General features: G+C 42.5%; 1 protein-coding gene across 2 annotated transcripts in view; it reads left to right on the top strand.

Annotated features, from left to right (window-relative positions):
* Positions 1-209: 209 nt before the first annotated feature.
* The window catches only part of lcor (ligand dependent nuclear receptor corepressor), a 90,880-nt gene continuing 74,469 nt past the window's right edge, over positions 210-16,620 (top strand). The window contains exon 1 of one of the 2 annotated variants that reach the window (XM_015347700.2): positions 210-352. In XM_015347700.2, coding sequence (XP_015203186.2) covers positions 256-352 — 97 coding nt within the window. In that variant the 5' untranslated portion in view covers positions 210-255. The remainder of the gene's footprint in view (positions 353-16,620) is intronic. The other variant, XM_015347696.2, reaches the window with a different exon arrangement.

Genomic DNA, 16,620 nt, shown 5'->3' on the forward strand with positions numbered 1-16,620 from the left:
CTTAATTAAATTACGCGCACGCGTGCAAGGCCGGGAATATGGGCTGCCTTCCAGTTTTAATCACGCGTCACTTTTCATCCATCAAGAATATTAAGCTTTTATTTTTTGGGGGGCGGCGGAGGCGAGTAGAAGATGCCGCAGCAGAAAACTCCACCCCTAGACACAGCACACACACAAAAAAGGGCCGTGGCGATGACGTGCACGCTGGGACGCACCCAGCAAAACGTGCGCGGCGGCGGGTGGGGCCGGTAGAAAATGGCGAGTCTGTGTAAGAGGCAGCAATGCACGCTCGAGAGACGCGGCTTTCGGCAGGAACTTGACTCGTGGCGGCATAAACTTATTCACTGTGTAGGTAAGCTCGTTTCACATTGCATGCAGGACCGGACGCGGCGCCCGGGACTCCGGGGTTTGGAAAAATATACTTTGTTTCTCTCGTAGTCCCAACGCAAAAAAATTCTGTTTCTAACCGTCGGGAGCAGCACGGAGCGGCTTTTTTTTTTGTCTAGTGCAGCTCTTCCGTCAAGAGAGCCTGCCTCCCTCCGTTCCGGTCGCCAGATTCTGGCTGTGAAATGCGTTATACTGCCTATATAGTGGAAGTGTCCGTACGGTACGGGGCGTCCTGTAGGCAGAATTCGTTTGCTCCCTGGTTATATTATCTATCTCTTTATTGCTAGGTAACAAAGATATATCAGGCTTTGTTTTCCTGTTTATTTTACGGAGGGTGTATCACGTGAACGGCGCTGCTTCCTTTAAGCCAATGAGATCGGGGCTCCCGGGCGCGTGCTCCTCTGCGTTTTTTCTTGTTTTCTTCTGTGGGGGGAGGGGGAGGCGCGCGCTCCCGGCAGCCCCGGGTTCTGCTGCTGAGGTCGGTGCCGCGCGCTCCCTGGCTGCCCTCGAGTCGGCCCCGGGGGCGCGCATTGCTGCAATGGGGGGAATCGCTCAGAAAAATTTGCTGTATTTTATATTTTGGCAAGCCGGGGAAGATGTCGGTTAAATTATATTTAAAGGTCAGGCGCACTAGACGTTTTAAGTTCGCGCGACACGTGCAGTAGCTTGCTGAAAATGTCTTGGTCAGTAGTTACAATTATATATATATATTCTAAATGTAATACAGCATATTTATTTTTATCTTCTTTAAACATTTTGCTTAATTTCTTTGGAAGTCCTTTGCTTATTTTCTGATGCACAGGGGCTTTATGTGTTACATCTGTGGAGTATTCCACAAGCTTTTTTGCAATGCATATTTTAGTTCAGTGCTGTAATTTTACAGACGTCAAATTTCGGTTGTCTTCCAAATGTTCACATTTGAAATGTCGCCCTTCTCCGGGCTACCCTCCCCCATTTCGAATGTTTCTTGATGCTAATCCATTTAAATCGGTATATTTGGTGTTACTGGGAGATCAGGATTCACTTCACGGTGATCTCTTATCCCAAAGGGCTCGCTTCGTCCAAACTGCATTAATCATTTTCCCTGCTAACCTATCTCTGTAGGTACAGTCGATATTCCCTGCTTAGTTAAATCGGTGCCTTGTTTTCACTTGCCGGTATTTGTTCTGAGGCGTTAGACGTGACATGGGTTTTGTTTGACAGAATACGTGGTAAAACAAATTCTTAAATGTTCGTTTGACAACTTTTTTTAAGCGGCCGAAAATATTGCGTTTATAAGAGAGATTTTAAACAGATTTTGCAGTTACGCACTTCAATTTGCTTGCGAGATGAGACAGTAGAAGCTCTGTTCTTAAGCGGTTTTAATTGACATTTTGTACTCCTTTGAATTTTGTTTCATCTGAGCATGTGTGACTTTCTCGTAATTCAATCCACTTATCGCAGTTGTTTGCTGTGGAATGCATCTCGATTTATACTCGACGCGTCTTATCCGAAATTGCCGGTGACTATATTTTTTTGCCCCCTCAAACATGTTAGTGGTGGAAAGCTTGTGCTGTCTTCCCAAGTCAAAAGTTCATTCACTGAATGCATGCCTTTTTTGAGCCATAGAAGCGGTTGAAGTTTAAAATGAAATGTTATTCTAGAAAGTTTCTAAATGGACTGGCCCATATTTCACCGGATTAATGTACGTCTTGGTAGTGCACGATATTTTTTCTTGCTTGATATAGACGACACTTTTGCATCTCCTACTTCAGCGTGCGGCGTCCTTGTCCAAGCCAGAGGGGTATCAGAGGGCAGATGCTGTCAGTACATACCTGTCTTTATTTAAAGTTCCCTTCCTGCTTTATAGCAGAATTGATGAGCCTTTTACATTTAGCAGCAAGGGAATGTTTTTTTACATCTCCTGAACCCTGGTGTTGGTACAGCTGGAACGAAGGGGTACTGGTTTTGAAAAGCTATGTTTACATGGACACATCTTCCCGATATGAGAAGCTCTTAATTTTGTCCCCGAGTTCTGTCTAATGTGCTCTGTGCTCTATAAAGTAGCCTAGATCTAATAAGGCTGTGTCAACATTTATATGGAAATGATGTTGCCTTTTCATGTTCCTCAATCACTAGCGAAAATAGATTTGCCTTTAGAGCTCTATTACTCATTGAAGAACTATCCTATGGGGAGGCTAAAACACACAAGTTCTGCCTGGGTTGGAGATCTTGTGCTGGGATTATTCATTGTGAATTCTAATTGTGGAGTGTTTTATAATAGGGGATTAAAGTAGGTTCTCCTCAGTTATTGTGGTTCACAAGAGGAGCCTTGGGAAGCTGAAGGTAGGCCTGCTTAACGCGGAATTCTGGGATTAGGCACTGATCAAGACTCGGCAGAGAGGTGGAACCTAAAGGAATAGGAAATTGGGCTTTCTTCAAGAAAAAGGTAATGCCAGCCATAAAGACCTAATGAACTTTGAAGCATCTAAAAATGATGGATATTGGATTCTGCTGTTCTTTAAAATGTTTGTTATGGTATTCAAAGCGCCACTACTTGAGATACAGCTAGAATATTTTTCCAAACAGTTTAAAATGCTAGAAATGTAAGTCTTTCTCATTTAACCATGGGACAGTTGGGGGGAGGGGCGATTTTTCTTGCTAGGTGCAACCGGGCACCACACCATGCCCTCTCCTTGATCTGTCCCCATCCTTGACCTACAAACAGCCTGCATCTCCTTGCCGTTCATGCCCGTTAAACAGGCTGAGGTCTTGTGAAAGCAAGATGTGCAGAAGGTATCGAGTATAAGGCATCTCGTGCTCAGCTCCTTGAGGGTTTGTCTTTTGGTTTTTGTGCAGCCGAAGCTTTGCTCCATAGCTGGACTAATTACTTTCATTTACAAAAAAACTGGCATAATTGTAATGTGCTGTTAGATTGGAAACTCTTTAATGAAGTGGATGTTTTGAATCAATTGTTAAAGACCTTAAGGAAAAATCCAATACATGTCTAAGAAAATAATTAGGCTAATTGCTTAATTGATTCCTAAGGCAGAAACCCCAACCAGAAATCGTCAGGTCTTCCGGGATTTGAGTTGGAGGCTCTTGCCGTGCGTGAAGTGGAATCTAGCACGCATGATAGTATTTGTAAGCTCCTTTAAAAACAGGTTACGTACATGCGTATTTCTGTCTCCTGGTCTTAAGGCCTAATTAATGTCTTAAAAAATGTAAGCAATGTGATCAAACATTTAAGCATGAGTTCTTGGAAACAATTTCTATAACCCTGGCTGGCATGAAGTGATCAGTGAAAACGTAATACCCAGTTCCCACGCTTATGACTGTGGTATAGTTTTCTTGGTGCTAAATGAATGAATGAGTTCTATGTTCGTTTAATGATAGTAGAATGGGTGTAAGTATTTTACGGTGTGGTGGATGATTCCTATTGAGAACCATTTTAAATCCGGGCAGTGCACGTCAAGTTCAGAATGTCTTTTTCTGCATTCTGACTGAAAGTCTTCCAAGACGCCCACCTCAGTGGTTTATAGCCTTCTGGTCTTCTCACCCACAAGTATTTTTTGTTGTTGTTGTATTGTATTATTTTCTAAAAGTGTTTTGGGATGGAAGTCTTCAGTAGATTGTAAAGGCTAATTGAGTGTGTAATCAGTTATTTTACAAATATGGTGTTAGTGTGTCAAAGTGAATTAGCAAAAAGCTGTGTTGGTGCAGAATGGAACCGAGTTGCAAGTTAACATGCATAGCACTGCATTGTGGTTGCTAGGTGTTACTGGTTTGAAATGGGTAAGAAAAAAGCTGTTGTTACTGACCTGATTAAATAAATACATGGTTTGCTCTAAGTTTATTGCACTACTTGTCTTGAAACAAACAGCTGGTTGCTGTTCAGTGTCAATAGCCTAGTGCATCCCAAGCCCTACAGTGGCGTTAAACACATGGCCATTTAAAACTGGGGCTGCTAGTTGCTCTTAACACGTGTGTGCTGTGGAGAAAATGGAAGTGCTGACTGTTGGAAAGGGCAACAGAAAACCGTGAAGCTTTTATTTTTGCTAGTCACTCTGGGATCAAGTGATAAAAGAGTTTTTTGTTTTGCTTCTTAGGTTTGACTTGTGCCTTTGTATTGGCTGTTATACTATTAGCCCTTGCAGATTTGGGTTTGGGAATTTTTCTTAGAACACATCACATGATTTGCACCTGATGCGCTGCTCTGGCTATACAGGGTAATTAAAGGTACTTTCAGTGCCTTGTGTTGCTTTACGCTCCTAAACTGTCAGATGCATGTTGGTGGAAGTGAGCGTGCCGAATGCCCAGATTTTTTGCTGAAGTTATTGACAGAAGTTACTCACTATGTTATTGGATGGGATATGGTTATGCTTTGTGTTTGATCTGCTATGTTGTTTTTTTTCTGCGCATGCAAACATGATCAAATGTCAGTTTGGTTTCTCTTCAGAAGTGATTAGGATGTAGCTTCTGGACTTCCTGGAAAGTTTGAGGGAGTTTTTCCATCATTGGTTTTCTGAGATCAGTATGGATTCCAAGGGGAGGTCAGCACTCAAAGGGTTGTGGGAGTGTGGAATAAGCTACCCAGCCAAGTTCTTGAAACCGGTGTCTTCTTTCTTGAAAGAGGCCAAATGTAGGAGATCCCCAGATTATTTAGCTGCTACCCGAATGCACACCATGGGTAAACATGCATCTTTCGGAAGAAATGACCAGAGGTCTGTTTTTAAAATGAGGCAGGAAATTGGTTAACAGTGGCAAGTCCTGGAGTTACAGGTGAGCCTGATTTTGGGAAGGATTGTTTGAACTCTTGGCGTTTTCCTTTTTGTAGGGAATGAAGCTGTAGCTTCTGGCAGGAGCTTTGCAGTAACGTTATACAGGCCTGATCTTGAGTTATAGTGTGTTATATGGTTTGCTTCACTAGAATGCAGCTTCACTATGTATACCTTGGGTGAGGCCTAAAAGACTGTTGTTCATAGCAGTGCCCTACAAAATCAGGTGTGGACCGGCTTACATTTAAAGTCGCACAGAAGACTCGGATCATATTCTCTGAACATGGGTGCTTTAACAAGTGCTAATTTTTAAAGAATATTGCCTATGGGCAGACACGTGCTGCAACCTGTGTATGACCTTAGAGTACCTTACATCTGTATGTGTTCCCAGGGGTTGATATCCAGCCCGTGGAACACATAAGAGTCCTATGAAAGCACCTTGTGGGTGCTAAAGGCCTCTTTGTGTCATTAATTTTAAAAACTAGGATCCATATTTAGTGAAATTATAACAGAAGTTCAGGAGGAAGGTTAGATCCTCATCTCGCACACTTCTGCTCTCCTATCTACATCAGTGTCGTACCCAGGACTTCCCTTTGACTATCACTGCCATTCCCGCAGCTAGGCAAGTCAGGGCAAATACTCTACATGGATCATCCCTCAGCCAAGTTCATTAGGATCTACGCCAACTACTGATTTGGATATTGGTGGGGGAACCTGCCTTCATTCGAAATTCTCCTCACTTTTGGGTTCCTGTTAGGTGGCTAGCAAGTTTCTAAAGGCAGGCTCTGCATGCTTTAGAAAAGTAGTTGGAAAGGCAAAGCTTGGACCGGTGCATTGACTTCAGATGGTCTGCAAACATAAGGGAAGCAGTGGAAGAAATGTTTGATTCAGGAAATGAGTAGTCCCTGCCTGCAGTAATTGTTGTGTTGTGTGGCAGGTACCTTTGGATTGGTAACGGGGGACTAAATGAATATGCTAATTGCACAATACCCTTCTGAAGCCAAATGGTGACATCCATGAGTTTCGAGGCGGCTTTGAAGAATCTGCAAACTGAACGGTTGACAGTCCGGGGGAATTGGCAGATAATGGGGAAAGTCTTTCGTGATGGTGGACTGACTTTCCTGTTCCAGGAAGCAGGAGGTGCTTGTCAACAAGACGGTTAAGTCTGTAAAGAGCGGCTCTGTTTTTGGGATTACACTCAAGCAAGAGACTTCCCAAATGTGCACACGAAAGTGCAGAAACCTTACAAAACAAAGCTTCTGCGGAGATGTGTAACAGTACTAAATCGTGTAGCAAAAGGTTGCAGCATATTCCTCATCAAACTGAAGCTGTTGCCTGTGATGAATGTTCCCTTGAAACAAGCAGGTTTGCCTAGAAGCCCACCAGTGTCCACATAATGTTCTTCTGTGGTTGATAGAGATTGACCCATTTGAATTGATCAGTGCTGGTGGCAAGTCATTAAAGGTAGATATCCGACCTTCTGATTCAATTGGGGAAAACGCTTACAAGCTACTTCCTTTCAGCCCAGGCTGAGAGCTCCCACAGTGGACTGTCGGATACCAGTCTTGCAAACAGACACTGAAGTGTGGCTTGAGATCAGCATTAACCCTTTCTCTGCTATGGCCCGAGCGTGGAGGCGTACAGTGTGATGCAGGCGCTCGAATGCTATGTGGAAACCTTGTACTCCTGAGTGATTCGCACTGGATCAGGATAGAGATAGGAGAGATGACAAGGCAGCCATGGTATTCTAAAGAAGTGGGTGGGTAACTGCTCAACTGGTTGTGCCCGATTTTCAAAAGTGGAATGCTTATTGTGATCAAGTTAAACCTGTGAATTAAGACTGGTAGTGTCTTTTATTGTTTTATTGTTATGCTTCTTTGTAAAAAAGCAGTCATAGGTATATATTAGTAAACATTTTTAGTTTTTGCAAAGTGTAATGCAATTTAATTAGGGATATAATTTAACAATGTATTTTGAAGATTTCCAGCTCTATCCAGCATTTTTACATTTCCCTTTCACCTGTGATTTGTAAAACTTAAGACACTAAAGCTCTACTTTAAAGATCGGAGATCTCACATCAAGCAATAAGATGTAAGGAATTGAATACACTAGTTTTATAGTTGATTGTTTAATTGTAGATTTATAGATTTCATAAATGGATCTTTTTTTTAAATACCTAATGAGTACATTTGTCAAATCGAATACGTGGGGTGGGAATTAACTGCAGTTTTCGTATGCACAGTGGACTTGTGTGCTTGCAATGCATCACAGAGCCCATCCTAAAACCTAGGACATTTATGTGCAGCATCTGCTTGCATCAGTGTCAATTATAATCAATTTTGTTTTCTTAATGGTTACATGTCTCTGCTGTACTTCCTATTTGTTAAAGGTGTACTCGCTGTCGCTGGATTTTGAAAGATTACAGTTTTGTCTGCAGTGACTAAAGAATGAATCTTTTCACTTTGAGGAAAGGGGCTGTTTATTGTCAGCGGTCAGATATTCAAAATGTAATGCAGCATGGTTAACTCTACCATTTGTAGAGAGCATTCTGTCCTTCGGTCTGTTATATCACTGTTCTAGTTCAGCTCTTCTGAGAGAATCGGTGTGAAGAAATGGAATGGTATAGGGTTACGGTGAACTGGTGAAAGGAAGACTTAAGTGTGATAACCACGCCCTGCCCCCAAACCACGACGAGAAACTGCAGTGTGGCGTATTCCTCATACCCCAACTTGTAAGAAACATGATCAACATTCTACAATGGAAGGAACCAAACATGTGGATTAAATGTCCCTCTTAAAAGCTGACTTCCGTTGCACCAGATGAAGTTACCATATCAACACTCTGGGTAACATCAGTATTAAATGAGCTCATAGCACAAAAGGGAGCGTTGATGGTGGGGGTAATGCTCAGGCCAGCTTGAACTTATTGAACATAAAAAAATGAGAGCAAGTCATTTGGCCCATCTTGCTTCCTGTTCCAAATTTTAAATACACTTCCATTTGCGCCCTCTGGTTTGTGCTTATTTCGCCTTCAGCACAGGCTAAATTACAAGAAAGTCAACTTCTGCTCTGGGGGGGGTTGATTTTTTTTTAAGAAGCCTGTTGGATTTTTGTCACATCTTCCAATGTACTCAACAATGACTTCACCTATTTTTCATAAGACTTACGCGCTGTTTTGTCTGTCCAGTGACATTGCCTATATTTTCAATCTGTTGTGATTCACCACTGGCTTTCTGATCCTCTCCGTTCAAGGCATATGCACAGTTCTTCCTGGGCTTTCATCTAACTTTTTTTTTTTAAGAGGATGCTTTTCTGAAGTGTTTCTTTGGCTTTGAGCACTGTGCACAACTGACGCACCTGAAGAAACAGCTTCCTCGTCTGGATGTATTGATTTTTGCTGTGATCCCAGTTTCTAAAGCATCTCCACTGGAGGTGCTTCTGCGTGCGAGAGACATGCTGACCACCCATGGAATTTGTTTTGGGAGTGATCAGTGTATGTGAAAACGGATCGTTTAAGCTTCCGTAGATGTTTTTTTTTTGGCGGAACTATTCGTCTGCCTGCTTGAAATTTCGTGGGGGGGGTCTTGGATTTTGGGGTATCCTTTTTTTAAACAAAATCCTAAAGATGTGTTTTAGCAGACATTTATACTGACAAGATCTGATGACTTCACATCATGTGACCGTCTGTGGGCACATGATTTAATTCTGAGGTCTTTGACTATTCATTACTTCAGAAATACAAGCCACAAGATCAGCCAGTCGACAAAAGAAGCGAGTGTTTGCTCTCAGTAGCAAGTTGTATCAAATCTCCTATTTGTGATTTAAAATGAGTGGGCCTTCAGCAGCACTGTTCCAAGCAAATGCATATCTTTTTATAGATGTAATTAGTGGGCAGACGGCTTCCAGTGTTGTTAGGCGGCTCTAAAGGTTTCGAAATGCTGTACTACGTTGTTCCTGACAGCAGTGGGTCTGAGAACTGGGCTTGGCTATTGAAACTGGAGAACAAATGATCCAGCCGATCTCGCTGTGAAAATCGGGAATATTTATATTACATTTCTGTGTGAGGTTATTTCAATTGGACCCATGACTGCGACTCCTGTTGTACCTGCTGGGGGGAGGGAGGGGGGTCTCTCTCTTGCTAGATTTCTCCCACCACCTTGTCAGGGTCGATATTGTTTACTGTTTGCCGCGAGCAGTGAGCTCCTCACCGCCTCGCTGGATGTCTGGTCCAGCCTGGGGGAGCACAGGAAAGGCACGGCTCCGGCAGTTTGTCCGAGAGCGTGGAGGACTCCCCTCACGGGGCTCTGCCAGCTGTGCTGTGGTCGCGGGGGGGGGTCCCCAGTGTTGGCTGCCCGGCAACACCACCTCTGTTGTAAGGCTCAGCCCTAGAGTTAGTCTGCAAACTTTTACAGCTGTGTTTGAAGAGCCCCTCTCTGAGCTTTTGGCGGTTTCAGGTGCACTTTGGCTGTAGGGGGCTTGTCGGGTCATCTAGATCAGTGGTTCTCAAAGTGTGGTCTGAGCGTGCACCAGGTGGTCTGTGGGCTGACTTAGTCATCTTTCTTAAAGCAGGTCTAAGCGGCTCCATTTTTCCCGTGTACCTTTAAGTACTAAAAACACGTGCGAAATATGCAATTTTTTATGGAAAAAATAAGTACTTTCATTACATTTAATTCGATATTAATTTTGGTACACGGGTGATTTTTACAGGGTCAGAAGTAGATGTAGGCATAGGAGGTGCACCACATCTGTGTCTTGGTTTAAGTGGTCCGCGGACCATCGAACTTTGAGAGCCACTGATCTAGATGAATTGACCTGTGAAGCAAATGGCGGGCGACTGAAGAGTCGTGTTGAGAAAATCTGAAGGCTTTGTGTAGGGAATGAGGCCGATGGTCTTGTAGTGCTGGCAGGAATGGAAGTTGCTGTCGGTGAAGTGAGTGCTGTTGGCTTCTGGTCTCGTCAAACAGAATCCTAATGTGTAATATCTTTGGCACATTTTTCATGAATGTGATTCTCGAGGTTGATCCAAAGGTGTGCATATGTAGTCTGATTAGAGAGCCTGCAAAACCTTGGCAGTTTTTGTAGAGCTATTAAATGACAGTGCTTCTTATATAAGCACACAAGCATCTGAAACAATCTGTTTGCACTGAATGTTCAGTGACCGTTGGCCTTCAGATTCATAGATCAGTCTTTCCATTTAATCAGCCTTTGTTTATGCATCTTTTTTTATTACCGTTTCTTTATACATTTCAAAATGCATTGCAGGCTTTCATCTCTATTAGTTTGGCTGATGTTTTAAAATTTGATATACATGTTCATCTGGGTCAGGTAGCTTTGCTCAAGGGCACCACATTGCTTATCATATCTGGGCTTTGAAACACTGGAAACACATTCACTTAATATTGGAGAAATTGTGAAAAGTTTTTACATGATGTTTTGCTTTACATACAAATATTGGTATGTATATACGTGTTCAAAATAGAAATGAATCCTGCTGCTATTTATCCTTCCATTCAGTGGGATCCTGAGTCCTCATAGTAGCAAGTCACCAGCTTTTTATCCTGCACACTTTTGTTGTAGTCTAGGGTTTCCAGAAGACTCGATTACGTCCAGTTCTGGAGTAGACATGTCATATTGAAAAGGTGTAGTGCCTTGCACATCCCCATGAACAGAGCATGTGTGTGAAAGATCTCCTTTGTGCCCTGGGAGTACACACTGCTGCATGTGAAAATCATATGATAAAACACACCCTGAGAACAGACATAGGGGGTTTGTCTTGGTATCTTGTGTTTCGGCTCGACATGTCTTCCTCTAGATTTGACTTGGAGTCGCAGAAAGGACAACGATTTGTGTCGTCAGTGCTGTTAAAGGCTTGGCAAAGGTGTTTTTTTTTAGTGTCTAACTCAACCCTTCCCCTTTTGCTTTTTTTCCCCAAAAAATTTCCGGTGAGCCCTAGAAATCTGACCTGCTCCAAACATTGTGGTGTGACTGATCGGTATGCCTTCATATAGACATGAACCTTTCAGGTGTAGGTTGGCACTCTCCTGCACAATGGCAGACGAAGAGACTGTTGCCCCCAGAAATCCAAAATAATTCCATTCATGGGATGATTTTGGTTTTTCAGAAAAATGACAGCTAATTTTAGTTTGAGCAGGAGGGGTTCATTTGCCAAGTTTGCATTTTCTGAGCTCGCCAAAAATAGCCACCCGGCATTTCTGATGTATTTCAGGGAGCTGCACTTCACACTTCACGAAGAAGCAAGACATGGTTTTAAGCCATTCAAGGATTTGAATAATTGAAATAGGTTTTAACCACTGTAATTTTCAGTGTGATCTCTCTGTATGCTGCACTTGAAAGTCAGGTTACATCCAAATGAAACTTTTTCCACAGTCACTTTATATGCGTATTTTTTTTCCCCCCAGTGAAATTTTGAAACATCTTAGTTTGTCCCATATTAGCAGGGTCACTCCAGTTTGAAATTTCCTGTATCTTTGCAGTGTAGCTATTGCCTTAACAAGCACTAGAGGTGATGCCTTTTTGTGATATTGTGATGGCTGATTAACAATCTTGAACAGAACAGGTCTTGTATTTAGCTGATCTGCATAGTGCTTCTATAATGGTAGTCAGCTGACAATCTGGAAGGCCTTGTCCTGCAATAAAGAAGCAGTATTTGTGTTAATATTAATATACCAAGTGTGCTTTACATCCCTGTAAAGTTACTCAAATTAAACACACATTCGAGGACCATTAATGCTCAGTTTTGTGAATTTATCAATTTGCGTTTCATACCATGTGAAAGAGCACATGACATGCTATGTCATGTCAGATATGCTGGTGATAAGTAACAGTTTGGTTTATGTTTAAAACTTAATCACTTTAGTTATATTGTTAGAAAACCTTCCATACTCTTCAGAACCATTCAACTGGCTTGATTTGCAGCGTCATGTATTGGCAGCATTTACACCTGACAACAGCTTCAACATGACCACACATACCTACTGTGATAACCTTTGTGACAGTCCAATGACATTGATTCTTGGCTGCTTATGATCATGACCAGTTTTGCCAGCTAAGATCAAATGTGGTGTTTATCATCCTGGGGTAAATGCAATAAAACTTGGAAAATGATTTCCGATGTACACATGAGATAGTTGCTTGACTGTTGAAAAACAGTCTAGGGATCTGTAACTCTAGTTTGTTTAGGCTTCATCCATGCAGAGGTGACTTACACAGAAACAAGCTATTCTAGAACTAACAAATGGTGGCACTGAAATTGACCAAAAGTAGCCATGGAGCTCACCCTTCCAGTAATGCATAGCTGCCTAATCTGAAGAGTCATCAGAAGCTACGTTTCTAGTGAGCCTTCTGTGTAGAAAACCTACCGTTCTTCAGCTTTGCTCTGTATTGTAGTGCTTAACGATTAGTCAAACTGTGCTGTACAACAAGTGAAAAGGTTTAAAGAGGGGGTGATTGAATGTTAAGCTTTTAACTGCATAATGTAATTGAGATTGATAATACTGTTAGAAACCAAACTGCCATGTTGGTTTACTGTAGTGTTTCATAACCACAAATGTGTTGGTTCATTGTGGGTTTCATATTAGTCTGTCCTTGCTGCTTATATATCGTCCATAGCCTTACCGCCACACCACTTTACTGTAATTTTTCGTGAGTGGAATTTGGTACAAAGCCGACAGAGCTCCTTGTAGCTCTAACGTCGGAAGGTTGATTGTTACTGGAAATGATGCCTTTCAAAATCTATTTTCCATCATCATTTTGCAGGACTTTAATAGTCAATTGTAAATAAAAGGTCTTAACTACGAACAGGTAAGTAGGATTTGCATTGAAAGAGATACTGTACTTTGTGACTTAATGAAGCTTCATAGCAGCGTTTCAGTTTTTATAGCCTCTCAGCTCTTTAAATTGATTTTTCTGCATTCTGATGCTGCTGGGTGGAGGGAGTGTTGTCACTGCAAATCTTTTTTTTTCCAGCCTGCTTTAATTCTGAGGAATCTAGGTCAAGAGATGGACACTCGAATGTGGATGTTTAACCTCTTGACAGCAGAGTGCTGCTGCTGCTGCTGCTGTTTATAGTTGTTTCCCAGCGGAATGAGAACTGGACATTCGGCTGTGTTCTGATTCGTACTGTTGCAGAATGTGGTCTGTGGTCCTGGTTAACATACCAGCAGGCAGATCTGAATGCCAGTTGGAAATGAAGCAGCCTTAATGGAATTTTTTAAAATCCTGCCACAGCTGAGCACGAATTAGATTTGCGAGTGTTTCTAGGGCTTTGAATATTTGCAAATATTTCAAAATCCTTCCTTTCACTTCCAGTTTAATGCTGCCGCGAAATTGTTTTCACCTGCTGACTTGATTTTGCATTGTTTCACATTGAATATTTTTCCCTGTGCATTTAAACCTGGCTATTTGCAGTCACTGTGAAATTGTACTGTCTGAAGAGGGCAAATGTGAAATACTTTCTTTTGTGAAGAAAATGAGGTTCTTGCTCTACAGCAAGAGTCTTCCCAAATCCTAAAGAGATTGTCTGGTTTGTCACCCGATTATGCAATTAGAGTATACCTGCAGGTTATTAATAATTAATTCCTTACAATTACATAGCATTTTTCTGGACATTCCACTCAGTGCTTTACAGTTAATGGGGATCCCCTCCCCTCTGCCGCCACCAATGTGCAGCCCCCCCCTGGATGGTGCGACGGCAGCCTTAGTGCACCAGAACGCTCACCACACACCAGCTATCGGTGGGGAGGAGAGCAGAGTATTGAAGCCAATTCACAGATGTGGATTATTAGGAGGCCATGATTGGTAAAGGCCAATGATAAATTTTGGCGAGATTGCTTGGATAACACCCTTACTCTTTTTGAGAAACGCCCTGGGATTTTTAATGACCACAGAGAATCAGCACCTCAGTGTTACATCTCATCCAAAGGATGGCGCCTTTTTACAATATAGTGTCCCCATCACTGTACTTGGGCATTAGGACCCCCACAGCCCACAGGGTGAGTGCCCCCTACTGGCTCAACTAATACCTCTTCCAGCATCAACCTTGGTTTTTCCCAGGTCTCTTATCCAGGTAATGACCAGGGTCACACCTGCTGAGCATCAGGGGTTATCAGTGTGAGTTCCAGGGTGATATGGCTGTTGGATACTTATTGATGAGTTACGGAAGTGATCTGGTTAAGTTGAGAGCTGTGATCCTTTTGATCTGAAGGGTACCTTAGTTTGGTCCCAAATTCTTTAAATTTAAAAACCCACCTTGCTGAATTAGCAATTGAAAGGTAACTTGTAAAACCTGCTAGAGATCTCTGCTAAACAACTGCTTAAGTGCTGTGTCAGCAGTTTTAAAATTGTGGTAACAGGGAAATATGGTGTCCTTACTGCTCAACGTACCTATGTGCTTTTGACAGATATGGCTTATGAGCTCTCTCAGAACAGACTGTTTAATCCAAGTCAGGTTGGGATGTTGATGGAATTCTGTAGTGACCCCAGAGAACTGCTGGGGTGTTTGTATGTTAATGGCATGATACTCTTTTGGGGTGAGATGCCAAAGATCTTATGCCGCTCTGTTTAGTCTGTTCGTTTCACAGTAAGATGCATGAACCATTGGATAAGTTGGTGAATTTTAAGAATAGTACGTTTTTCTTGAAGAGCATAATGAAGATTGATATCGCTCATCCCCCAGTCGTTACCATATAGTAGTGTTGTATGTTTTTCCCTCTAGGACAGCTGTGAGGCAGACTTTGATGCAGACGATCCAGGCACTGGAACAGATTCTTAAATGTCTTTAACAAACTGCTCATGTTTACAACAGTCCCTGTAGAATTGCTGAGCAAATGTTTTTTCTTCAAGTACTGTTTAAGCTTTTCCAAACGCATATTATATTCAGGCAATAGTATGTTTTAAGTAAACATGCTCTATAATCGGCTGTACTTTATGCTGGAATGATTTGTAATCTTCTTTGATCTATTTTCTGCTGACGCTGTTGGGTGTAGAGCTATCCTTGTAGACTGACAAAACCCTAACTCTGGAGTTATAGAAAATACAAAATGGGTATTGGGAATGAAGGCTGGAAATTTTACTTCAAATATTTCTACATTTTAATTCTCAACGCCTCAAACACCGTTGAACTCCAGTTAACTTTGCTGAGCTACTATGAAGTGTGTCGTCCCATTCACTTTCGTTATGCTAAAATGTTTTTTTTTCTATGAGACAAAGTAAGAAAATGTCCGACTATCCCATCTGTACTCACACCTGAGGCTGTATGTTTGAAGGGCTTGGAATTGAAGAAGTAACCGGAAAAAGACGTTCCATGCACTCCTTGCACACTGGTTTTAAACCAGCGTGGTCCTGATATTCACTCTTGCCTGAATCATGGCAAGATGGCAGATAACTTGCGATAACATCTGCAGTTGCTTTATTTTTGAGTAAATGTCAATTTTGGCTCAGTCGATCAGAGATACCGGAGAGTCTCTAATAGCTACTTAGCATGCCGCAAAGCTGTAAATAGGAAAACTCAATAGGTAAACCGATGTGATCCAACACTGACATGCCAACATTGTTTTTTCTGGCACCACGTCTTACTGTATGCTTGATGTTACCTCTTCTACACTACTGGCCTTCTAGCATAACTATGCTTTCATTGTTTTGCGGTGAGCCAGCTCCCTTGCTCTCCCACCACAGCATATTTGAACCCCCCTCTCTTTGGTGCTTTGCATTTTCTTTCAGAGTCTGTAGTGTTGTTGCCACTGTCCAGCAATGATTGCTAGCGAGCTTTAAATCGAGACCCCCCCATTCATCCGCCCCCCCAGCTCAGATGACTGCACGTAATGATTTCCACCCAGGGAGGCCCGTGTCAGATACCGGTGGTGATTTCTGTTAATATCGGCTGGTGGGGGGGGTGAAACTCGGCCCAGGCTCGGAGCAGTAGACGGGCTGCAATGGTCTCGTCCTGGAAAGCGCCGCTGAGCTGACCTCCAGCAGGCACTGCTGTAACAGATGCCGTTTGCCAGTGCTTCAGATGATTGCTTGCTGCAGGTGGTAGCCGGCTGTCTAGTTCTGATTATCCAGCGCACTTGTTAGTAGAGACGAAGAGCACTTGCGAGCGCTGAACACGCACGCCCTTAAACTTGCCCGCGCCCTTCTGTTTTGCTGAACGTACTGCCGAGCAGTTTAAGGAGGAGGGTTCATGTTGGTTTGTGTCTTGGCTGACTTCAAAAATCCTCTATGCCGCTTGGCTAAAATGTTTTGAGCAAAGCTCATTCCTCTGATCTTCTGGAATATGAATCGAAATGAGAACTATAAATAGGAGATTAAATACTGGATGTAAGAGAAAAACCAATTAGGCAATTAGAAGGCGCATATAGTGGCAGTGGGGCCTGGTGTAACTAAGCAACATTGTACAGATGCTTTAGTGATAATTATCCATTAAATAAAAAGAAAATGCATTGGATTTTTTGCATTGTTGC

Source organism: Lepisosteus oculatus, chromosome 4 (genome assembly GCF_040954835.1).
Source record: "Lepisosteus oculatus isolate fLepOcu1 chromosome 4, fLepOcu1.hap2, whole genome shotgun sequence".
Lineage (NCBI taxonomy): Eukaryota > Metazoa > Chordata > Actinopteri > Semionotiformes > Lepisosteidae > Lepisosteus > Lepisosteus oculatus.